This window comes from Patiria miniata, unplaced genomic scaffold (assembly GCF_015706575.1).
Source record: "Patiria miniata isolate m_02_andy unplaced genomic scaffold, ASM1570657v1 HiC_scaffold_7, whole genome shotgun sequence".
Taxonomy (NCBI): Eukaryota; Metazoa; Echinodermata; class Asteroidea; order Valvatida; family Asterinidae; genus Patiria; species Patiria miniata.
The window spans coordinates 6,685,340-6,712,570 of NW_024037074.1; the positions used below are offsets into that span (position 1 = coordinate 6,685,340).

Here is a 27,231-nt window from a genome sequence, read left to right on the forward strand (position 1 = left end):
GTTTGATCATACGAGTAGTAGCGTTTTGTAGTACCGCGTAGTTGACCAAATTCGATTAAAATACAACTACTGAAAATCTAACTGTCATTTATTGAATTAATCAGAATACCGAATTTTGCTTGCTGGGCTTTGGAGCAAATAATTCAACCCACTGATCAGTACATAATCGTGCAACATGCAAAAGGGGATAAATGTAAAAAATCACAAAATTAACGACCCGCGATGGTAGAAATAATCCATTTCTGTAAAACACCTCTATAATATATATAAACCTCATACTTTGCTCAAAATGGGGTAAGCTTTACTATTGGGACGAAGAACTTTGAAACCATGGAGGTAGGAATGAAACTAATTAAAGTGTCCTCTGGATGTGGATATGTAACCGCAAACCCAGGCCCGGATGAGATGGGATGTCGACCCCCCCCCCCCCCCCCCCGCCGCTCTGACAAATTTTGTTTAAAAAAAATTACGTATAAGCAATATGCTGCATTTACCTATATGTCGGCCTGTCCGCAACAATCAGATTACACAAAAACCTGACGGGCCTACCCCCCCCCTAAAAAATTCCTCAGGATGCCGGTCCCTGGAACCCTTTAATGCCGCCCTCATTTTGGTGACAAGAGGCATAACAATTTAACAAAGAGAATCCATTATACCTTATACTCACCTTCAATTTGTTCTCGATCTGCATTTGCTAATTTAGCTTCAAATCCTTCATTTGTTTGTGTATCAAACTGTTAATAATATATTTTCAGAATAATATTTCTCCCTGGTGGCAAAGTAAGAGCCAAACGTCGGGGTCAAAGTTAAGTCACCTGAACGATACATGTAGTCTGGCTACGCTCACCAGTTCGATAATTAAACACGCGTACAAGAAAGGACAGTTCGACCAGAAGAAGAGGGTACCGTACTTCCTATCTTTTTACGTGGATTTTATTTATGATGATCATATTCACCGAAGCTGTTTAATTTTTTCGATGCATAAATCGCTCTAGCACAAGCTCTACTTCGCTGACCGTACCGGGGGACGTGAGTAAGCAAGCTTCCATCATGAGCAATCCAAATCCGTTGTCGTTGAATTTGCCGATCGGTATGGACAAGTGGGTTTTGAAGGTGAGCTATTAATTTTCCGAGGTTTTTAGGGGTTTTTGGCCCTGCAAAATTCCACACAGTTAACGACTCTTTACTGCGATTGCAAAGGGGGAGTTTACGACGATTTGCAATCGATTTTTGCTTGCCTTTGGGCTTCAAAATTGTGCAAGAAGGGTTAGAAATATAAAGTTTGAATAATTACTGTGTTGATATGTAATTGTGTTACTTTTACCAGTCATGCCACTTGCCAGTGTCAACAAGAGAATGATTTTGTTTTTAACTTAACTCAGGTTTTTCATCATGTTTTAAACTTAAGTTTTTGGCCTTTTATTTTGCATAATTTTACACTTTGATCATAAGTAAAAAAAAAGAAAAAAAGTGAGAAGGTGATGCGAGGAAAGAATGCTGCATCATGACGCCACTGTTTTCATCATATTTTATCTCAATGAAGGCCAGTCATTGCAAAAATGTTGAAAAGACATGAATCTAGGACTGAGTGAGAAACATTCCCAATTCTGTACAGAATATTTAAAAATATTCTTGATTCGCCATAGACTTTGTACACAACCGCTGAAGTGGCGTCTGGATGCTACATTCTTTCCCATGATTGATTATAATTAATTATTAATTAATTAATTATGAGTTTGAGAATGGGTTGGTGTGGGGTGCGAATTTCCAGGAACCTGTGAAATCTCCTATAAATCTCGTCGAAGACACATTTTCATAAAACTGAATGACTCTTTGAGTCTTGAGGGCTGAATGGTAATGCATAGCAACTGATGAAAACGCACCTGCTAATGAAAAGATTAAATTAGTGCACGTAATGCTTCGTTGCCCTATTTAGTTTCAACCTAAAAAAGAACTTGGCTTTTGAAATTGAAAAGCAACTCCACAAATGCCTGCACTTGAGAAATAAATGGTACTTTGAATTGAATTGAATTGAAAGAATCCACCCCTAAATCTATGGGGGTTACTTTTGACCCCCATGGTTCTAGGGGTAGCTCTCCCTGATGTTAAGTGTACCCTCCTACATGTTACAATGCAACAAAAGTTGTCTTTTCAGTCAAAATTAGTCAAGCGAAGTCCTGTTTTTAACAGTTAAGAGCTCACAGCCTACAAAGCAGGATTGACTGGCTGTGACTGTTTATGTAACTTGATACAGCTACGCTTTGACTGTAGGTGATTGATAAGCCAGCTGTGCGTACCACTTGCCTGCTTTTTTCCCACTGGATTTGACTAGTCACAGTAGTCAGTAGTGCTCTGCTTGAATTATGATCTGACTGTTGGTGACTAGCCTGTGTAAAAGGCATGGCAGGGGAAGAGGATTGATTTTGTGACTGTCTGTGACTGTTCAGACAGCAGGAGGGCTAAGTAACTCTGAGACAAACAACTCATTTTCTTGGGCTAGACCATCTTTGCCAAGGCTTGATGGCTTAATATCAATATTGCAATATGATATAGGGGCATATTTATTTTCTTTTTTTGGGGGGGGGGGGGGGGGGCTCACACCTCCCCGCACCCCTTGCATCCTCCTATGATTTTCTTGATTACCTTGATCATGATCAACTTCATTCCAAAGTTTTGAAAACCACTTGCTGTTGCATGTCCAGGGGAACAAAACCTTTTGTAACTAAATACATGTAGCATCATTGTGTTACAATAATCGTAACCCTTGGTTCCGAATTGATCAGGTCATTCTTTTCTGGGCCGGGGGTTGCTATCGCAAGTTACATACGTGCCTGTTGCTAAGGTGACTAAGGTCTAAAGATTACACGGAAAAAAGTTCTTCACACAGTTGATACAAGCCAGCAAAAAGAGGGAAAAAAGTAGCTTCATAATCAGAATGAAATTGCAACTTTTTGGTGAGTCTGATGAATGCATTATAAATACACTTCTTAGCTGATTGACACAGAGCAAACAAAGAATTTCCAATAAAAAGGCCAAAATTAAAAACACTTAAGTGTAGTTTTAAAAGTTCAAGTATAGCCATAGTTTGGCAAAGCACATACAACCTTTGACCTTGTTGTAGCGATTTTGTCCCCAAAAACACATGACCTCTGATTCTCAGTGCTCAAAATTCCAGTGAAAAGTTCAGTACAGCTTTATGCATCACATTGGAGTCATGTGATTTTAATTTGACTGGTCCGGGCTAAAGGTCGATTCCCTGTAGAACTTGTCACATGCACGTGATTCAGCTCACGTAAATACAAGGAAATATCAAAGTCTAGTACATTTGTACATATTGTGTGTATAAGTGTATTACATGTATACATGTGTACATGTACATGTACAAATATACAATGTATACAGTGTATACAATTTGCACCTGTGCATGTTCTTACAGGTGCACTGTGAAAGTTCATTGACGTGATTGGCCCAAGATTATATGATTCAATGAGTTTTCTAGTCGAGAATCCAGATCAATCTTTTTTTTTAAATAATTGTGTGTATTGGACACGAATGCAGTTAATGAAAACAAAATATTTGTACAAATTTGTGGTCGCCAGTTGAAAAGTGAAAGTGAAACGGAAGATCAGACTCTGTAACTTCCCACCTTGTGTAAACCACCAAAGAAAGTTACAAGAAATTAAAGTCGCATTCCCCATGCTTCTCAAAAAATTATTAACCCCTTACTCCCAAGGCATTTTTGCTGGGATGCAACCTCAATCCTGCAAAATTCTAGCTCCGTTATTTTTTGAATGTGGTCCCTGGAGGGGTGATCACCTCCTCAATCCTGCAAAATCCTCCAGTAATCACTGTCAATATGTTGAGGCAGAGCCAGTGACATCCTGGAGCAGTGCAGAGGATTTCAAGCATAATCTAGGCCTAAATTTATGCACGGCTGAGCAAACAACACAAGGTCCGACTCCGACCCAAGACCTTGACATATTGCATCCTCCAAAATCAGTCACATGTTTTTGCTCAATCCTGCAAAATCCTCTTTTTTTGCAAAGAGTATTTCGGAGGATTTGGGAAGGTTAGGGCTAATAAAGGTATTTATTCCATTAACAAACAAAACTCTTTTTTTTTGTGTCTACAACTCTCTGAAAAAAAGTTTTTTGCTTTTGGCACGAACAGATCCACTATGTGAGCAGACTGGCTCGCGGTCTGTGCATTGTCGATACTGATTGTGGGGCAGGAACCAGACTACAACCCGTGATAATGGAACTACCGATATTGTCTGGCAGCCAATTTAGTTCAAAATTCAAAATCTAAACATGGGCCAATTTTTTTCGGGCGATGTCTCATTCAACAATGAATAACTTTGTAGTTATCAGATGGAATTTTGTGTCGGGGTGATATAAATCAAATTAAGTATTTGCCCTTCACCGACGAATAGTCGTTGAATATGTAGTTGCTAGAAAATTTGCATTTTCAAAAGGTTTTTGAGTTTCTGGATGAAAGATGAATATGGCACAGGAATGCAACTTTTATAAGGATTTTTGACATTAAAATTCAGTATTACCATTTCTGAAGGACTTAATGTGAGTGATTGGTCTTAAATTGGGACACTGTGCATGATGGACAAAGTGGAAAAATGAGATGTGCATGAACCGTTATAATTAAAAACATGTTCGTCAGATTCCGTTTGTGTCTTGCTTCACTCTAGCAACCAGGTCATCCATCAAAAATGTTTCACGTAAACGTACTCGGCGTTAATAAACCAATGTTTGCTCGTGTAAGATTCACAGATGAAATTAACAGAACGGTGGCAATGCAAACGGTGCAAGTTGATTCTGCACATCGGGGGGGGGGGGGGGGGGGGGGGGGGGGGGGGGGGCTGATTGTAAATGTGTTTACCCAGATCTGGTTGCTTATTTACACGTGGGCAAGGAACGTGATGAGGTTTAAAGGTGCACACATTTGGCAAAATGTGGCAAAAAATGTCATGTTTTAAATTAATTAAATAAAAGATACCGTACCTTTTTATTTAATTGATATAATAATGGGACAGGAAACAAACTTTCATGCTCGATGTTTTAAATTGTTTACTTTAATCTGGGTCACATAAATTGCTCAAATTTATGGAGAAAATATTGGGAATGCTGGTACAAATTCCATTTGTTGGGCAGCGGTTTTTGTACCTTGTCTATACTATTTGTCTTTTTCATGCATCAAATTTTGAGCCAAACTGTCAACAAGAGACTAGCACAGCGCTGCATTGAATGTATTCAGTTCACTGTGAGATTTACTGTATGACATCAGGTCCCACACAAGCTTCAGAATAGTACATGCAGCGATCTTCGCGCACTCCCATTTGAAGAACGTCTTGAAAAGCAGCATGTGTTCCCAGGCCTGCCAACTCTCACGCATTGAGCGTGCGACTCGTGCTTTTCGAGTTATTCTCATGCTCTCACGCCCACTGGATTTCTCATGCTAAAAAATAAATAAATAAATAAAATAAATAAATAAATAAAACTAACAAAGGATGTTTAAATGATCTTTTGCTAATAAAAAATTGGCTAGAAATTGCCTCTGATCGTACCACAGAGCATCTGGAATCTAAAAGTTTTCCAATTGTTGAGGACAGGCGGACATATGGGAGGGTCCCCCCCCCCCCCCCCCCCCCCCCCCCCCCCCCCCCCCCCCCCCCCCCCCCCGATCCACACCTGATTGCATATATTCGAGTCAAAATGGGCCCTGTCTCTGGAAAGTAGGCCTACTCCTCTTAATAAATAAATGCTGAAGTTTAAATGGAATTTATTTGACAAGAAAACTGATTTCTAAATTACGGTATAATGCCTTCTTGATGCAAAAACAGTACAATTGTAAACGTACACGTATGCACATATGCACCATTTGCACTGTGTGATCATTTTTTCCCAACCAGCCATTTTCAAATTTGTCTGTTGAAATTTAAAACATTTTGCCTCATTTCAACTGGTGCCAGCAACAATTCCAGACTTGTCTGGCTTTCAGCTCACTATCTAGTCCCAAACTGGTAGTTTACAACTACCAGTAGTTGTTGAAAAGAAACAGCAAAACATCCTCTTAGCTATTGAAACTTGTTTCTTTCAGTTAAGGCTATTGAACAAGAAAAGAGAAACAGGTCTCTTTTACCTCTAAAATATCAAACTGATTCCTCATAAAGTATACAAAATTAGAAGGTGTTTAAGCCCATGTATGTATGTGTTCTACATCCCCCCCCCTCCCGAGGACCAACACACAAAGGGAGAACAACAGATCCTTTCAGTCCTCGGGAGTTGGGTCTTTTGTTGGAAACGGTCCTCTGTAGTAAGTTCGTGTGCTTAGTCTATGGGAGAGTGTTATATTACAGGGACAAAGGGAAACACAAAGCATTGTCCTCGAGAGTATTGTAAAACACGACTGTGTGCACATGTACACATGTACATGTACCTGTGCATGTACATTGTATGTGAACATGAACATGAACTCCCTGTAGTGTTAGTGTATAATTGGTGTGGTACGTGTAGCTTTGAAAACTTGTGAGAGACGAAGCTACCATTAGCTACCATATGCCTGAAACAATATTATACATGTAACTTTAGTGAAGAAATTTATCTGTTGAGTACATGTACATGTATTGTGGCATTTTCATAAATTTTCATGAATCAGAGATGCCACTTTTCAGGTTTTAACCTTAATTCAGGGTTTTTTTTCAAAAAAATGTACCAAATTAAAAGTGCTGGATTTGGTCTGAAACATAAAGAAAGCACATTTTTGAAAGGGGGTAAGGTACTTTCAGGGTTTTTTAGTAGTGTTTCAGGCTTTTTATTGATATATTGGCGGCATCTCTGATGAATATTGACATAGATATTTCTTACATTTGCTGGTACTACCTGTACACATTGTACGTGTGTACATGTACATGATGTACATGTATGTATACTGTAATATCTTCCTATAGAAAGTGATGAGTACCGGTACATGTATATTACATTCAGTACAAAATTTAGATACATGTACATGTGTGCATCTACACAGTATTTAAGCCAAGTCATATTTGTGACATCCCAAAATCCTGTATCGCCAATTAGGAATGCTAACTGGCTCAATTCATCATGCCCGATTGGCCGTTCCAATACCCAGGGCAGGAAATTGGATGGTGTAATTAATTTTTGGCCTCGCCCCGGCTGGACTTTCAACTCCTTAAATTGCCGGCCACTTAAATGGCTAGCAATGGGACACGGTGCATTTTAGGGTGAAGTGCTTTCATATTCTACACAGATTTTTTTTTACCAGGATATCAATAAGACTTTCAAATAATAATTGAGATTAAAAAGATTTGAAATAATGTAAAATTAGCAAAGAATGAATGGAATATTGGGATTGCAAGAAAAAAAATTGCATTTGAATTTCCAACAAAACACATTTATCATTTGTAGCTAACAACGGAAATTAGCAACTTATATTATTCCAACAAATCAGCATACAATATTTTCACACAAAAACGCAATTTTAGGGCAAATCCCGCATTAAGGAAGAAAATGAAATGTCCATTAGGCCAAAGAAAAAAGTCTCCAGTTTCTGGTATGCGCGCGCGTCGCCGTAGCCATGTGCGTCGGCAAAATGAAAAAAGTTTTTTTTTTCAATGTAAGATGATGTCTCAAAACTGCCAAACTCACTGGTTTGACTGGAATCCTGCACAAATTCAACGTGTTTTTAGATGGGGTTACGATCCAGTATTTATGCTTTATGTGGCCTCTCTGGACTCCCATATATTTTGCACTAAATTTAGTCTGGCACCATTTGCAGTCATCAGCCGACATTTGAAGAAAAAAAAAGTCCAAAAAAAAAAAAAGCCGTGTCGCCGCACCACTTTTGGGGCAAGCTCCATACCAGAAACCGGAGACTTTTTTTTGGCCTTACAGAGCTTTTAAAAGCTTATCCATCATCGAGTAACGGTCAAGGAGATCATACAGTTTTGGATTATTTCCCTGAATCATTAACGAGATATCGTGAATAAGTGGCGCTGTCACAGGCATTTTTTCCTTCTATATCGCGGTAGATTCGCGTCTGCACAGCTTGTAAAATATTGTCCAATTAATACATACAAATTGATGCGGAACGTGCTAAATCTGAGACAAGCAAAACTTAACGTACACAAATTCCATAGGGTTGTCTAAGGAGGGGCTAACTCGCAAACGTCGATAGGTCAATTGCCCAAAAATGTTTCACATGTAGATTTTTTTTTAACCAGTACATAAGTGCATAGAAGGTACTGTAATATTATTAAATGATTTCAATCAAATTTGCCTTTTTTTTATAACAGAAGCTATTTTGTATATATTTTTAAAGCTATAGTCCATCATTTGCAGCCATCCGAAAAAGTAACTGGCGATTATTGTTGAAAAACATACTTGGTTGAAAGATAGTAAGTGGACTAAACTCCCTGTGAAGCTATCATTTTGAAGTAATCAACGAAAGAAGGCCTTTCCTAACGGTGCATCTTAAGACGCACCGTAGGAAAATTTAAATTAGTAGTTCGTTTTGTTATTCGGCGCAGCGCGGGCAAGCATTGGCACGACGCACAGGCGCCCTCGGTTGCTATACTTCGTCGGATCAGTGCGCGACATCGCGTATAGCTGCAATTCAAACAATTCAAAACATGATTCAGTAACTTTTGATTTGAAATTGAGATCCTAGAATGCTGTTTTTCTCGGAATATACAGCTGAAGCTGAGCTGAAACTTCATCAGGTTAGTTGTTCAGTATCCTTTATTAGATTTTGAACATTTTGTTGCTTCATACGAACAAAATGCACAAATTACAAATGATGGACTATATCTTTAACTAAACCCATATTGGGTTCATCAAAAATTCATGTAATATCTAAGACACGGTACTTGTAACACGCGTGATAGACTACTATCCTAGAAAAAATCCAATATTATTTACATTGTCAAGCTGCGTGGCGGCTACATGTGCGCGTATTTGTATATCGATCAACTCCTACCTTTTGGCACATAAACACCTGGGAACGAATCAATACTCGGATATCGTTGGTTTTTTTTTTTCCCAGCGCAGTTGCTTTAACCGAAGTGGAGTAGGGCTTGATGGGAGAGTTGATGGATGAATGAAAAAGAAGAATCGTTGACAATGATAGAAATTTACTAGGGTAAGGGGCCGTTTATAATGGCGTATTTTTATGTAGGCACTGTAGATGTACATGTACTATGTATACGTACACGTGTAATTGGGTAATATTTTAAGCATACTGCTGTTAATTAAAGAGGTTTTGATATAAATTTCAAACACATGTTGTACGGTACATGTACATGTACATGTACCCGGTACCAAACATATACACGTATGTAATCTATGTCTCTGACCTTTGTAAAAAATATTGTGGGACTCCATTTTTTTTTATGAAAGTATTTTTGAAAGTATTTAGGGCCTAATTAAATCCTGAAAACAGTTTTTAGAAATTTTTAATATTATTATAATTCACGTTTATTGAAATGGGTTTTGAGGTACTGCAATGCTCAAATTTTACATGTAAGCTGATAAAAATACAGATTTTATAATTTTGAATTTGCCAGCTAAATTTTTTTCTTTTGTTTTTCTATGGTGATAAACAGGTCTGTACATGTACGTGCACATGCACATTTTGAGCATTAACATGAACACATGTAGTTTATATTCTAGTTCTCATATTGTAAACAATTAACATTTGGCCAATTTAATCAACGTTGGCCATGAGTCAAATACTTCCCTCATTAAACCCTGGTACACGGTACATTCTCGTCAACCGAGTCAGTTACATTGCTAAGTTAATTAGATCATGTCAATGCAGCTTGAACCAACAACCGTACGTGTTGGCTATAATATATTAAATGGTGCAAGCGCATTGAGCGTAGCGTAGCGATTTACTCTTTAAGGCATACATGCAGGAACATTTGCGATTACCCGGAAACGTACTTAATGATTTTAACGAGAAAATCCTTGCTCAAAGTGAAGATAGGACTGGTACCAAATACCCTGTGAAATTAATTGTTCTGCCTGAAATAGTATCATTCGGAAGAAAACAATCATTGAATGCGGTTTCAAAATTTTTTTTTTACGTGAGTTAGATCAAGACCCCAATAAGTGTGCATAGTTTTCTCTGATTCTTAAAATATACATGTACATGTACATGTAGTATCCATTGACAATTGGGCTGAAACTTCAACAAGTAAGTTGTTATGCATAATACCCTCCTTAAGATTTTGAGCAATATTGTTGCTTTAAACAAGAAAAAAATGCACAAAATGCAAATGTTCCCTGTACCTGGTACCTTTAAATTCAGATTTTGTAATGCAGTTTGTATCATTTACATGTTCAGTATGTACAGAAAAACAAGAAACACTCAATTTTTAGAAGATCAACAAAAGTTGACCTTTGCAGTTTACAGCAGTTTAATTCACTTTCATATGTTTTAGTACTTTTAAATAATACTTAACTTGAAGTTTGAAATAATGGTCTCCTGTATTTTGCAACTGTGCTACATGTAAATAGTGTGTAATATGTTTATCATACAGTGTACCATGGAGTTCTTATTCCGCCAGGAGTGTACTAACTTGTCTTTTCAGTTTTATTGCTGTCAAACAAGTACATGAACCGGCAGGTGTACATTTTAAAAAGTACCTGCATTTTTTTATGATACATGTACATCCATACATCTATGTACATAATTTCAGGTTATTTGCACTTGTACATATGCACGTACATGTAGTCTATAGGGATATGCAGTAGGCCAAAATAATTAATAGTTCTGCTTCTAGTTACCCTGCCTACCCTATTTTGACAGCCCCTACCCTAATTTTTATTTTGGAAAAATGAGGGAAAACCCCCAAAAACCATCAATTACTCTTTTACCCTTGACTGCACGCAGACACTTCCATCCATATGATCGTACACATAGAAATTGCCAAAAAAGAAATTCCCTGCCTACCTACCCTATTTTCAAATGCCATGTGATCGGAAGCATTAGAAGTATTTTTTTTTTGGCCCCTAGTGACAATTAAAAAAACGAAGGTACACACATGTAAATGTACAGGTATTACCAGTATATAATTTAGTACAAGTGTATCAATGCACATGTACACGTATTATGAATCTACCGTAGTACATGAACAGATGTAGCTGTACTTTTTGTTGTACGGTATTCGTGTGCATTTCCAAATTTGTGTACATGTCAGTGAGCAATTTCTCATGATTCACGGCTCAAATGCAAGGCAATTTCAGCATTTTACTGTGAAACATTCACAAATTTCAGTTGGTTTCGCTACTCAAATTGAAAAAGTTCCCGGTTTTTCTTCAATTTGTTTGAACAAAATAGCTCACTGCATGTCTACATGGATCAGTGAATTCATAAATGGTTAGTATTTTGCTCTTCAAAGTTTTAAAACGAAATTGCTCACTGCATATGTGCATACGGCTTGGCTGTGGATTAGTGAATCCTGGTTAAAACTGGCCCCAATATGCATTAAGTATTTTAGCGCCCCTCATCAGTTCCCGTAGCGGGCTGGCTCATTCGTCCATCGCACCCCCGTTAGCCTGTCGGCAAATTGAATTGCAGCAGCAAGCCGACCCACGAAGCCCCACGGCCTATACCCCCTTTCTATCTTCATAACCCAGGTCACCGAGTATTGATTTCCCCAAAGTGAGATGAGACCGTGGATTTTTCTCTCCCATCCCCCCCCCCCCCGACTTAATTTAAATCATCGCGCTGCATAATACGATTGCAGTATCGGACACAGTGTGTGTGTGTTTTTTTTGCATGGCCGGAGGGATCTTGCACCATTTTTGCCGGGTTACAATTAGGAGTGCTTGCTACTTCACTGGTTACTGGTCGTGGACAAAGGGGCGGGGCAGTAAGGAAAGGGGGAGGTGGTAGCGTTAGGATATTTGGAAAAGTGGACTGTGTAACAGATAAATCTGAAAGTACTGGTAGAAATTTGAAATTTCAGTTGCAAATTTTTTGCCCGAGACGTAGTGTACAGATTTCAACGTCTCAGTGTCAACGTTATTTTGCCAATTTTTTCTACCTACCGGTTCATGTACATGTACGTATCCCATAGCTTCAGTGCCATTGAGTCTTTTGACAAAATGAAGCAAAAGTGGTGAAACACTCTTATTATGATCATTTTATAGAGTGGCATTCATATGCACTTAACAATGCTTAAAGGGAATATACAACATTTGCAAACATCAAAAAATAAAACGACTAAGATTTCACGAAATACCTTACTCGGATGTTGGTAAATGGCAGTCTAAAGCATCCTGTAAAATTATGGCACCTGGTGTGAAGTCATTTTCAAGAAAATGGTATTTTTGTATACATTTCCAACGGTGGTCGGCCGACCACCGTTGGAAAAACCTTTCTATTTTTCAACTACTGCTCCAACTTTACCCTTTCTTTCAGTCCAAATTTTGTTTGCTATTGGTTACATGTTCATGGACAGGTGCAGGCCAGCTAGACTGGTTCCCTTGCCTTACAATTTTCCATCATCTATAAATTGATCTATTTTATCTTTAGTGGAGTCAGGGAACCAGACTACTTGAACATTTTTGTTTTTCTTGGTTTTTCCAGCATTTTCGAACACAAAACTTCAAACATGTCACGTAACAATATTTGATCTATTATACTAACCCCTCAAATAGTTTCTTTCTGAAAATTACAGCAAAAGCCAATGATGTACATTCCCTTTAATAAGCATGTACCGGTGTAGCGTGAATATCTGACTCCATGAAATATGGATTCATTGGTAGTATTGTGCATGCGTAAGCATGATAATAGCCTACCGGTATTTATAGGCCTACCGGTATATAGAAGAGTGACACGTCAAGTGTGAGGGATTAACCAATAATAGGGAAAAGGAGTCCGATTTTCATAGGAGTTTTAAGGAAATTTCAACAAAATATCTTGTTTTAATTTTACAAAACAGTAAACTATAATAAATATCAGGCATTGAAAGACGAAGAAAATTTGACCCTTTTTGGGGCATGATGTGTGTACGAAAAATTCCTGTGACACCCCACTTGCTACAAATACGGTAGGTACAGTACATGTAGTGTGCCACTAAATGAATGACATGAATAAAGGTGCGTGTCAGATACGGTAGTCAAGTTGTAAATATTTATTGACGGCTCATTTGCAAATTTACTCTTCGAAGAAACACACCCTGCACTCAGTCCTTTTCAGACATTCCGTCTCGATCCTAAAACTGAAGACTGGTTTGATGCGAAGGTGGTGAGGCCAGACAAGAAATAAAATGTGTATGATGTGCCCAGTCAACCCCAATATATGCTTTTCCAATTCCTTTTTTTTCACTTGTTTGTCATGAAGGGTCCAGGTAGTGATTTTTTTTCTTAGGAACATATTTTGTGCAACTTTCTGCTTTTCTTAAATGTATGAGAAATATTTGGTTGATTTTATTGAAAAGTGCACTTGTTTAAACATTTAAAATTTGTTTATGCTTTTCCGGACAACTGAGGGCGCTGTGACTGTGAGGTCATTTCAAGAAGACGCTTTTGTGAGAAAATTTCACTCATTGGCTTACTACCATGTACTGTCACAACAACGAATCACTATAAAGCAAAGGAAATGTACGACAGCGAAATATCAAAAATTCTGTCAACTTTTGGTGTGCTGAAATGGCTTACCATTGAAGTTTCTACCGGAAATGACATCAAACTTTTGCTCATGAATATTGAAATTTTCATTAGCATAATAACCAAAAAGGCATGAAGTACCCTTGAAAATGGCAAAACGAAAATTGAAAATAGGGTTTAAGGGGACATTAAGGGAAAATTTACATTGCATGGGCCCTTTTAAAAAAAGTGTTTTTGTGTGCATGTTTCTGCCGTCAATTAGAAGGAGAAATGCCAAGAAAAATTTCTCTATGAAAGCATTCTTTCATTCACCTTTTGTCCTATATTCAAAAGAAAATAGCCCCCAGGGAAATTTCTTCAGACTAAACGTCAGTTTAATTTTCATGGCCTTAAGGACAAAAATTTTAAAAAACATTGTCAACTAGAGCATGATTCATTATGCAATGGTTTGCCATTGTTACCATTGATGCTTGCTTGGCTATCAAGAACTTGCCAATTTCAAGTTGTTTTTCCCTCAAATTGCTGACGTGCTCGTTGACGTGAAGGTAATTTACTAATTAAATTGAAAATGCTACATGCACACCAGATGGTAGTGGTATACTGGAGTAACTTCCTCTATGTGTATGGTCTATGCTGTGTTGATTTAATTGCGTACAGACACGCAGGATTACGGTAATTAATTATTGATAAGTTAAAGCTGCAGCCCTGCGTACATATGTGGCTCATTTTCAAAATACATAATCCATGTACATTTATGTGTAAAATACATAAACAACTAAAATCTATAGCTATGCAAATACAAGAATTTGCATTATTAATCTGTCATCCGAATAATTTGAATTTTTGTTTATATTTTAGTATTTGCAAACATAAAAAACAAACAAAAATACCAAATTGTCAAGAAATTACGTACTGGATTGTTAGTGAATGACAGTCTAAAGTAAAACACCTGGTGTGCGGACATTTTCAAGAAAAGTGGTAACTTTTTGTATCAATTTCCAATGCTGGTTGGCCGACTAGCATTTGAGAAAAATTGGCTTTTTCAAATACTGCTCCCAGTTTAGCATATTTAGTAAGTCCGTATTTTCTTTGCAATTGATTACACACCTGTGAACGGTTACAAGCCAGCTAGACTAATTCCCTGTCCTCACAGCTCCCTGACATCTATAAATTGCTCTGTTTCATCTTAAGCGGGATCGGGGAACCAGACTACAAAACATGATTGTTTTCCTGGTTTTTCCAGCATCTACGAACCCACAATGTCAAACAACTCAGTGTAACAATATTTCCTATAAAATCCATTCATTTTGGAAACTTACAACAAAAACAAATGTTGTATATTCCCTTTGAATAATAATATAATAATTAATAGCACTGAGTACATATGTACAGGGTGAAAAAAGAAAGTGACACCCAAATGTCGGGACTATTGTTTTAGTGAAGTTCTGCATGTAGCACTTTCAAAATCTAGGATATGAGAGCCCAATTCATAAGCTTTCTTTAAGTTCAAGAATCATTCAAATCACTCATGTACTTTTCAAGTTACGGAATTTTAAACACAACTACCCTTTTAAAGTTCTGTCCACGGATCACAAAAAAAATGTGCGTTCTTTCAGCAAAACACACATCCGTATGTGAATTGTTTTCGTTTTGCTGAATGAATACTCCTTCTTGTGATCCATGGACAGAACTTTAAAACGATGGTTGTGTTTACTCTGTAAAGTACATGAGTGGTTTGAATTATTCTTGTACTTAACGAAAGCTTATGAATTGGGCTTTCATATCCTAGATTTTGAAAGTGATACATATACAGACATGACAGAACTTCACTAAAACAATGGTCCCGACATTTGGGTTTCGGTTTTGTTTAACTCGCCCTGTATATTTAAATGAATATGAATTTGATGGATCAAAGCTTTTAAATTGTTCTTTTTCCCAGTTATCAGAAGCATAAAATTGCTGAGACTGTCACAGGTCCCAGGTAGTACTCACATCTGTGTACAAATTTGTACATGTTCATCTTGATGCTGCCGTTTTTGTGTAAACATCTAATTCAAATGCAAAAAATCCATCGCTTTAATTTCTACCATATCATTCCGATTCCTTAATGTTGCCCAGTTGTGAAGTTGTTAATAACCACATGTACAATATTGCACCATTGATGTGCTGGGGTGCAGTTAAAGGGAATATACAACCTTTGCAAACATCGAAAAATAGAACTCCCAAGTTTTTACGAAACACCTTACTAGGATGTTGGTAAATGACAGTCTAAAGCATCCTGTAAAATTATGGCACCTGGTGTGAAGTCATTTTCAAGAAAATGGTATTTTTGTATACATTTCCAACGATGGTCGGCCGACCACCAGTGGAAAAACCTAACTATTTTTCAACTACAGCTCCAAATTTACAATTTTTTTCAGTCCAAATTTTGTTTGCTATTGGTTACATGCTCATGAACGGGTGCAAGCTAGACTGGTACCCTTACCTTACAATTTTCGGCATCTGTAAATTGATCCATTTTATATTTAGTGGAGTCAGGGAACCAGACTACTTAAACATTTTTGTTTTTCTTGGTTTTTCAAGCATTTTCGAACACAAAACTTCAAACATGTCAGTTAAACAATATTTGATCTATTATACTAACCCCTCAAATAATTCATTTCTGAAAATTACAGCAAAAGCCAACGATGTACATTCCCTTTAAATACACAAAACCCTAAACTGTCCTTTTCAAGAACTTCAGTCAAGCGTTTCTTTCATTCTCCCTACTCTTCTTTTCTTGTCATTCACAGATCGTCGTGGCAACACACTTTCTCCTGACAGTATGGTGAGTACGCGACATTGTATATCTTGAAGATATCCTTTTTTGCTCTCCAGTCTCCCGTAGGGAGCCAAGACTTCCGCAGTTATTTTAGTTCCTGTTTGAGTACGCTTCAGGCCAAACAAATCTATCAAAATAAGAAATTTATGAGAGGCGTGCGTCCCCGCAATGCAGCAAATTTTCTAGTTCAGTCGCTTGAGAAACCCAACACCTTTCTTCTCCGACGGTTGTGCTGTGCAGTTTGCGCAGCGTTTAATTAATTCATGAAGTTGAATGTCATTGGACTGAACTCAATGAAATGGACAACACATTGGAATCAGTTGATTCATGCCTGAATGCACAGCTTGTGTACTGTAGCTACAGTATATATTCACGCTATTGTAATGTTGCTAGATGCTCGTCAAGAAATTTGAACATTTAGCGGTGATTTGCTTAACACAAATTCACAGTGTAGGGGCCTACATACACGATGTAGAAATTACAAAATGTAATTGTGCCCAGTTCGGAATACATTCGCAGTTGTTTGTTTTGGTCTTTAAAGGGAAGATACAACATTTGCTAACATCAAAAAACGAAATGATCCAATTATCACGAAATACCTTACTGGATTGTTAAGGAATGACAGTCTAAAGCATCCTGTAAAAATGTAGCTCCTGGTGTGCTGACATTTTCAAGAAAAATTGTATTTTTCCAACGCTGGTCGGCCGACCAGCGCTGGAGAAAACTGGCTATTTTCAAAAACTACTCCATATTTCTTATAATTAGTTATTCCACATTTTCTTTGCAATTGATTACTCACCTGTGAACGGGTACAAGCCAGCTGAATTGATACTCTGACCGTACAATTCCCCAAAGTCTATAAATTGCTCCATTTCATCTTAAGTGGGGTCAGGGAACCAGACTACAAGAATATAATTGGTTTTCTTGGTTTTTCCAGCATCTACAACTACAAGCCAAAAACGTAAAACAAGTCATATTAACAATATTTGCTAAAACATATAAATCCTCCAAATGCACTTATTTCTGAAAATAGCAGCAAAAGCTAATGTTGTGCATTCTCTTTAAGTTAATTACAATTTCAATTCGCATAGTTATTCATTGAAAAAAAAAAAACCTTTTATGGTTATTTGTGTGAATGTTCCTATACTCTTGTATTGCACGTGTACAGTTACGTGTGTGTAGGTTCACACATGTAAGCACCATTTTGGAAATTTCAAAGTTCAGAAGACATTTCTGAAGCACGTTGCGTACCCTGTCACTCTAGATATTTATTGATAAACAAGTTATTGTTTAAAACCACAAGTAATTTTCTGTTATTACACGGACATATGTACCAATGAATAATAAAATTAAACAAAATTCAGATCATCGGACAGTTTTTCTTGAAGAAAGGCGTCCTGTTTGAAACAGAATACTGAGAAAATTTGACTCCCAACACTTCAAGACCCTTTCGTCCCATCATCTTGATTAAAACCGGTCGTCTCCATAGATCAGTGCAGGGAGGTTTTCTATTGCTGTGTAAATGCATCACTCGTCATCTGGCTACTTCGGGCCTGTTTATGGCGATCTCTTTGCCATGAGGAGAAAAAAAAAACGATGAGGAACATCCCCCATGTAGGCTATAGGAAAAGAAAATCTTGTTGGTTGAAACTACAAGAATTTTTTCTTGCATGTTTTTTGTTGTTGATATTCTGAAGTTTGATGTAATTAGAGAATCAAAATAATATATTTAATTTTATTTTTCAACTGAGCTACACAACATAAAGAAAATAATTTAGAAAACTAATTGAATATTAACAAAAAACCAAGAAAATCCTCTGTTATTTAATAATAATATCGGAGTCTTTTATAGTGCACGTATCTACCAACAAGTAGGTACTCAAGACGCTGGAAATTATGTCTATTTTTAAAGAATATGTTCCTTGGATGGGTGTCCACTGCCTCAAAATCCTGCCGAGTCCTAACATTCACTGTTACTATGTTGAGGCAGTGCCAGCGATATCCTGGAGCAGTTCGGATGAGCTCGAGTATAATGTAGGCCTAAATTATGCATGGCAATAAGCATGAACAACACAAGGTTCGGCCTAAGACCTTGACACCATGCATCCTCAAAATCAGCCAATTTTTTTTTGCCAAAAGCCTACAGCAGCAATCTTTTGAAATGTCATACAAAGAGGAATTTGGAGGATTTTGGAAGGTTAGGGTTAAAAAGCCATTTAAATGGTTACCAAGGTGTTTTTTTTTGGTCTTACAAGCAGTGACATACATGCAATGTTTGTAAAGTTACATTGTTTAACTGTGAAATCAAATGTTTAAAGAGGTTGTGGAATGCTCGAAGACATTTCCATCATTTTTGGGGTATATGTAGCCTAAGGTGTGATGAAATAAAAACGACTATTGTTTCTGTCATAAATTTAGTACAAAAAGTACTTTTGAGAGCTGTTTTTCAAGTCCTGTCATGCCTGTTTCGACCCGAACGTGCAATTTGTGTAAAAGTCGTCGTTGCGGGCAGCAAACAAAACACCATAAATCGTGACATAATAAACAGGACTCCCAATGCAGAGTAGCATAAATGAGTCCTGTTTATTACGTCACGATTTACTGTGTTTTGTTTGCTGCCCGCAACGACGACTTTTACACAAATTGCACGTTCGGGTCGAAACAGGACCTGAAAAATAGCTCTCAAAAGTAACCTTTGTACTCATTTCATGACAGAAACAATAGTCGTTTTTATTTCATCACACCTTAGGCTACATATACCCAAAAAATGACGGAAATGTCTTCGAGCATTCCACAACCTCTTTAAAAATTTCTCGCAGTATGTACATAGTACTTGCTCTCTATAGTGCTTAAAGTCCATACAATCCTCATCAATAATTATGTGCACATGTGCATGATTTGCAGGCTTCAGGAGAGAAATGTCACGTCGATGATCTTTCACGATTGCCAAATAATTGACTCCGAAAATAGCCAAGGATCTCTCTCAAGTGTTCAAAGGGCATCAATACAAGTGTAGAAGGAAATACAAGAGTGCCTTAAAATAAATCGCATGAAGAGTGAAAATAGAGAAACAGGATTATTGCCATTCACAACTGAATTTTGGATCAGAAGACTTCTTACAAAATTGCATGTAGAAATGTCAGTGCCTTAAGTCAATGTTGGTTGGATCAGTTACAGCGGCTGGCCGCATTAACGCACAAGGAAAGTTCGTTTACACAAACATTGCATCTCTGCCTTAAAATAAATCGCATGAAGAGCGAAAATAGAGAAACAGGATTGTTGCCATTCACACAACTGAAAATTTTAGATCAGAAGACTTCTTACAAAATTGCATGTAGAAATGTCAGTGCCTTATTAAGTCAATGTTGTTTGGATCGGTTACAGTGGCTGGCCGCATTAACGCACAAGGAAAGTTCGTTTACACAAGCATTACATCTTTGTATAACATTACGCTTAAACTTAAAGCTCTAAGAGTGAAATATGACCCAAGCGTTCATCCCACACGTGCGAACATCACCGTGTGTGTGATGTCATGCATTTTGAATGAACGACTCTGGGGCTGAGACGGCAAGTACATGTGGTTGGCCAACAGCACTTGACTTTCAAGCATTTGTCAAGTGGGTCAAATAATGCACACACAAAATATTCTTGATTCTGCATTTCTGCTGTCAACTGAAACATGACAAAACTGCAATTCTTTGTTTATTTTGATTTGTACAAACAGACTAATTTTGTTACCGGTATGTGCTGCTCCATGACTTTTGGCCAATCAAAGCACCTGGCAAGCAAATGCCTGTCTGTCCAATTTTTTCTTCTTCTTTTTCAGATTTTGAAACCTAATTACATAGAGCTGAAAGTTTCAAATCGGATTTTGAACTGAAGATTCCAAAAATATGTTCACCTAGGTGTACATGTATAGGCCTACATAATGCAGGATTTTTTTTGTTGAATTAATCTTATTGTTGAATACATGTACATGTACCTATACACAAATGAACACACACATGCATACTGAAATTTGTATCCTTGTGGAAACATTTCTTTGTTCTCGTGTACTAAAGTTTTCGAGTTTGAAAGTACAGTTTCAAAATGCTCTTATTTTAACCAGAATTAATTTCCTTGGCTGAAATTCGGACTTAACATCCCTTTTCTAAAACTCTACCATTTGCGACAGATCAACATACCTTGGAAATTCCTAGTTTTTTTTAGTAAAATCCATACATGTATATATATAGACGTATTCATCTATAGAAATTGCCCAGTGGAGACGTATACAATCTTTTGTTTCCTATTGTGTGCATGTCTCCAGAGGGCACGGTGTATCAGATCACGCATAATGTACATACATGTATACATACAGTGAAATCTCGATAAGTCAAACCTCAAGGGAACAGGTTCAAAATTTGACTTAAACAGAGTTTTGAGTTAAGCACTGTTGTGTATCATTGTTATACTACTGAAGGCAATGGATTCTTTCTTTGACTTACAGTTGTTTTGAGTTATCAGAGTTTTGACTTTTCGAGATGTCAATGTATTGTGAAGATATATCTCTAAAAAGTGGAATTTGAGGGAAAAACAGGTAGATGTTTAGCTGAAGCATTCTCAATTTTTGTGAAGAAAAATAAAACGATCTTGGGGAGAAGTGACAAGATGTTGTTTTTTCCTCTTTTCTCCTTCAGGGCACAACTGTTGAACTTTCTTCCACCGGGCTACCTTTACATGAACGTCATTATTATTCTGACTGGCCTATGGGCTATAGCAATGCCTGAGAGTAAAGACAGTATGCATATGGTAAGATACCCCCTCCCCTAGCCCCGCCCCCTTATAAGAAGATGGTCTCAAGAATAATCCTGTTGCAAGAAAGTTTCCTAAAGCCTCCATGTAATATTCTAATGTTACAGGTAATATATACACCATTTGCTTTTACTGTAATTGTCAGAAATAGATGGATTTGGGGGTTTTATTTTAAAGCAAATATTGTTACACTGACCTGTTTAAAGTTTATGGTTTATGCTTATGGATGCTGGAAAAAACAACCAAAAAATGCTGATTTTGTAGTCTGGTTCACTGACCCTACTTTAAACAAAACGGACCAATTTATAGATTGTCAGGTCAGGGAACCAGACTGGCTGGCTTGCACTGTTTACGGATATGTGTAAAATCCGATTGCAAATAAAATGTGGACTAACTAAATTTGGTAAATTGGGTGTGGTATTTGAGAAAAAGTCAGTTTTTTCTTGAAAATGACAGCACACCAGGTGCCATGATTTCACAGGATGCTTGAGAATGTTATTCAATTACAGTCAAGTAAGGTATTTCATAAAGTTTGCAAATGTTGTGTGTTAACCAGTGTCAATTCTCCATGACAATTGGGCATTTCAGATAATATAAAAAATATGTGTTGGACCCAACTCCCAAGACCAGCACACATAGTTACAATTCCCTCCCCCTCTAAAAAAGGTCTCTTTTCATGAGAACGAAACACTCATGCGTCAGAATTTATTAGGAGAAATAAAAACAAATTAAGTTGTTGAAGACCACAAACAGTGCATAGACAAGAACTTTCCAGCCGTCTTGGATTCAAAATGGCCGTCATGTACAGTTTTGAGTCATTGAGGTTCTTAATTTTATTAATGTTCTTTGTTCCCTTTTCTTTCCAGTTCTTCATCTTCCACATCATGAGTATCCTGACTGATATCATTTTCCTTGGTGTGTTCTTTGGGCCAGCGCAGCTTGCACACTGTGAGTACACGGACCGTCTATTACATATACATGTAGTTCTTCTGTCATCTAGTTCCCCATGTCGTATTCTTTCCATCAATATTTACATGTACATATACTTTATTTGGTCAGATTTGTTCACATATTCGCTGTTTTGACCTCGCCTGCTAAATTATTCAAGACATGTACAAATATGGATTGACGCAATTTCTTTCCAGTCTGATCTCTTTCAACCAACACAACAGCATCTCTTATACAACACCTGAATAAATCCCCGTCCTCTGATTGGTAGATCATTGATCACATGTCATTGAATTATTCGTACCAACGCACGGCGCACACGTGGTGCGCAGCGCACAGTGCAATGGAAGCTCTATTGCACGGTGAAAAGAACTTCCATTGCACGGTGTCACTGCTGCTGGTGGTGGCGCTGTTTTAAATCGAGATAAATTGAATATGATTGTTCTCAACCCGTTGAACAGTTTGCAATATTAATATAAATATGATGAACTTGCCGAACTTTTAAATAGTTTTTAACCTGAATAAATTGGCTATTAAAAGTCAACCAATCAGATAACAAGGATTTATTCCGGCGTTATATAAAACAAATAATGCATATTCATCTGATTTATTTACTCAAAACTCCCTTTGAAAATGTCATGGACAAATATTGCCAGTCTACTGTTGGCACCTGACTCATGGCTTCAAGATGGCCCACACTCATAACAATATCCTTAATCATTGTTGAATGGTTATTGTTAAGTTGAGTGGATTAAAACCAAACTTGAAACTTGTAATATCAGGCCAAGTTCGCGCAAGGACTATAGTTGACCAATGGTTAACTAACGTTTGCCCGAACTCTGTCTAGTCGACGGTGGTTGACTACGCTAGTCGACTATTTGGAACCAGCCTACTGGGGTTGGTTGCATCGCTGGTAACCAATAGCCGCGCGCATTCATATCGCTAGGAGAGAGCCAGGATCAAGAAGTTTTGCGATGACATTTTGACCAGCGTTTGACTAGAGACGTTCGCACGTTGCTATCAGTGCGCAGGCGTAAGGTACGTCACAAATCAACCACTAGTCGACTAATGGTCCTTGCCCGAACTTGGCCTCAGTTGCCATGTTTTTTTTGTTGCCCCAAAAATTGCACCAAAGGCTACATGTAACGCACTCTCCTATTGGCCAACAAGCTCCCGAAAAATGACCTTGTAGGACAAGAATCATGAATATTCAGTGCATAGTTAAATGTCACAAAGTCTACTGTAGTCTGATTGGCTTGCGATGAGTGTCAAAGTAGTAAATTATGTTGACTCAGTTAGCAAAGATACATGCAGTCTTACGATGTCCAAGGTTGTCCTTGCCAGCGAGGGTGTTTTTGATCAGTTGTACCTTTGTTCCCCACACAGGCTATCCATCAGGAATAACAGGCACTTGCAGTGACTTCAGATTCAGTGCAGGGTATGACGAGCTTTTTTTTTGTTTCTACATTTTGTGGCAGCGTTCTAGTTGAGTCTGTTACAAGTCCTGTGCCCGATTTCACGAAGCGCTACGTTACGACGTGTAACACGTCGCAACTCGCGACGCGTCGTATCATCCATTTCACGAAAGTTGCGATGTGTTGAACGTGTCGTAAGTTCCTTGACAACGGCTTAAAACACGTCGCAAGTTAAGACGTGTCTAGTGGTCGTCGCAAAATAAGAAGAGTCATTTCTAAGCCAGTATTATGCCATAAACATTACATTAACGAGATTATAATACCGAGGCAATGTGTGTAAAGTTGTAAATAGGAAATTCATTGAATAATTATGAATTAGACCGGAATATTAGAGTTGAAATTTCAAAGTAGCTATACAGTCCAATGAGAGCTTGTTTTCCTTCAAAATTGCAGCGCACGGCCGCCATTTTGTTTTACGTTTTAACAAATTTCGAGCTGAGATCCGACGACTGTTTGTTGAATATCAGACGACTATTTACTGTACGCTGACTAAATACATAAAACAGTCGTTGAGTTGTGCTATAAATACACCTATGACGCGACACACTTACGACGTGTTTCGTGAAATGGATCGCAGGACGCGTCGCAGCTGCACCGCATCGTAGAGATACGACGCGTCGCATTGCTGCGACGCGTCGCATCGCTGCGATGCATCGTAAGTTACGAAGAGTTTGATGAAATCGGGTGCCGATGGTTTCCCACAAGTCCATCGAGCCTATCACAAGAAATGCAGTCTCAAGTCACAACTGTGACAAAAGCATTCCTTTGTCATTGGTCATCCCTTGTTACTTGTGTCCAGACTTGTGACCGGACTCGTGATGGACTGGACTATAACACTGTTACGAGGAGGTACATGTATGTGCACGTAATCATCCTCATATATTAGAAGTTGCACCAGACTAAACAACTGTAGTGTGCAGTCAGGCACTTAAAGCTTAGAAATTACGGGCATACCTCATGCGTTGTATTCAAGCTAGTGTGTGCAGGAGGTATGCGTGGAATTTGTCGGGTCCGAGTGCCAACATTCTCAAGACTTGATTGAATCCGCTCGTACCCCCCCCCAAACTTGAACCAAGACTACATGTACGCTTGGTGAAAATGCAAGGCTGATTAAAGAGGTGTGGTTATGGCGTGGTAATGGATAAGTGGGATTGGACTTGGAGGAAACGGTCTAGTAAACCAGTATCTCTGTTCATTAGTGATGTAAATTGCGAAATCAATTTCATTAGAATTAATTCCAGAGGGGTTCACCCAGATTGTGGGTGTGGTCAGTTGGGGGCTAGGGGGTCCGGTACATGGAACACAAAATGATGACAACTAGATGTGATAGTGCACTCCCTTTCGAGACCTGCAACAATATTTTATCAGTGACAAGACGCACTTTTCACTTCGCAAACTGAAGTTTTGCTGTAATATGAAATAGGTCACAAGCCAAAGTCTCATTTAAAGATTTTTTTGCTGCAGCCAAGTTTTGCTACGCAGATAATTTTTTAAAGATTTTCTTGCTGCAGTGTGTTTTATGATGCCTATTTGATATTTTTCCCCCGAACTTTTTAGTATGGCCATCATAAATCTGATCATCAAGCCACTCAGTGCAATCTTCCTGTTCATGGAACTCCGACGGAGGGGCGGAGTCTACACAAACTTCCCCGGCCACCCAGGATCCAGCGGCTACGAGAACATCGACCAGCCCATTCCGACCAATCAGCAGGTGGAAGCTGCCCAGCCCCACCAATCAGCAATGGACAAGCCCTACCTACCGCAGTGAGGACACGCCTCCTAGAGCAATAGCCATTCACACACAAAAATACACATCAATATATTGCAGTACTCATGAATATGTAGGTTCTTGTTGGCCATGAATATTCATCATCAATACTCCAGTTGTCATGAGCGTTTGGTTATGAATATTCATAGTGCACTTGTCATGGAAAGTACAGTATGTTAGTGATGAATATTCATAATGAGCATTACGGTTCTTGTTTGGGTAGTTTGACAGTGATGCAGAAGTTGTGGTTCTGATTTTTGAAGGATTTGCCTCAAATCAGTTCTATAAGGTCCTTGCAAAAAATTTAATGTGTGCTACTGACAAAAAATGCAAGCGCAAAATGAGGGAAAGAAATGTGTTTAACCGAAGCAAATCATTTGAAAGAAATAAAAATCAGAAGGATTTGGAAGTTGTCAATCGTGCAATTGTACATGTAGCCTGGAAAAAAATTTTTTTGCCAGATGTCGACATCTCTTAGGACCTTGTAGTACTGAATTGGCAGTTTCTAATATCTAGACAGTGCAGTACTCATGCATATTCGCATAAGTGATCCTGATGAATACTAATTATCTGATTAGAGAGTCAGGGATTGGTTGGTTGGTTGCTGGGGGCCAGAAGGTTGTTACGTAGGAACGTACGTACATGTATGTACACAGTACAGTGTTTTTTCCAGAGTTTTTGTTTAGGAAGATTTGTGGTAGAAATGGTGTCCATAGCTTGAGGATAGTATTCATGTCTAACATTCCACATTTTGTATTCTCAAGCAATAAGAGTGAAACCGTACCAGATGTTTTTTTAGAGCCAAGTCGTGCTGTTCCTTTACCAGTGGGCGTTACAGGAAAGAAAGTGGAGAAGTAGTGGGAGGGGCTTGGAGGTATCTGTGGTTGGATTTGATCAGCTGCTGTTACTGGTTAACCCATCAGCAGCTGTGTTACATTGTGTTACATTGTATTACATTGTATTACATTGTGCTTACATTGTATTACATTGTGCTTACATTGTATTACATTGTATTACATTGTGCTTACATTGTATTACATTGTGCTTACATTGTATTACATTGTGCTTACATTGTATTACCTGTATTACATTGTGCTTACATTGTATAACATTGTGCTTACATACATGTACTGGACTCTGTGCATATGTATGCTGTTAATAAAGGATGCTTGATTGGACATTTGCGCACCGTTAATAACAATAATGATAATGTGTGGTGCTTTTATAGGGCATTCCACCTAAGGAAGGTCTCAAAGTGCCTCACAATTATTACCCCCGTTCATCAGGTCATGATGAGACCATTTTTCTGCAGCCCAGATCAGCGCAATCTAGTCTCTACCCTCACAGGTAGCCATTTGTACTCCTGGTTGGAGAGAGGCAATTGTAGTAAAGTGTCTTGCCCAAGGGCACAAGTACCCCGTTCTTCGTCGGGGTTCAAACCCACATGGGTCAAACACCATAACCTTTGGACCACGGTGCCACACTAGCTGTGCGTTTTTTCTTTTTTTCATGCGAAGACTCAATGGGTTTCTAGCTGCGTGCATTAATCAGACATTTTATAGCACCAAACGCGAGCACCAACCAATACCCAACCATTGGGGTGCATTCGTTTGAAAATTTGTTTCGTGTATGTGTGTGTGCAAGTGGTGCTCGCACGCAATGGATCCTTTACTGTCCTCCGAACACTGCCATCTATTGTACGTGCACGGCGTCCAAATTATATCGATGACTGTAGAAGCAATTTGTTCACATGTCAACTCATGTGCTGTTCTTGAA

The 27,231-nt window shown here is 38.2% G+C and overlaps 1 protein-coding gene across 1 annotated transcript; it reads left to right on the forward strand.

The window, feature by feature from the left end:
* Positions 1-843: 843 nt before the first annotated feature.
* Positions 844-25,758, forward strand: LOC119744764 (type-1 angiotensin II receptor-associated protein-like). Its single transcript, XM_038220880.1, has 6 exons — positions 844-1,113; positions 16,442-16,476; positions 21,150-21,261; positions 22,131-22,212; positions 23,599-23,650; positions 25,245-25,758. Exons 1-6 carry the CDS (start codon positions 1,051-1,053, stop codon positions 25,453-25,455), a joined length of 555 nt encoding a protein of 184 aa, XP_038076808.1. The 5' UTR covers positions 844-1,050; the 3' UTR covers positions 25,456-25,758.
* The last annotated feature ends 1,473 nt before the right edge of the window (positions 25,759-27,231 follow it).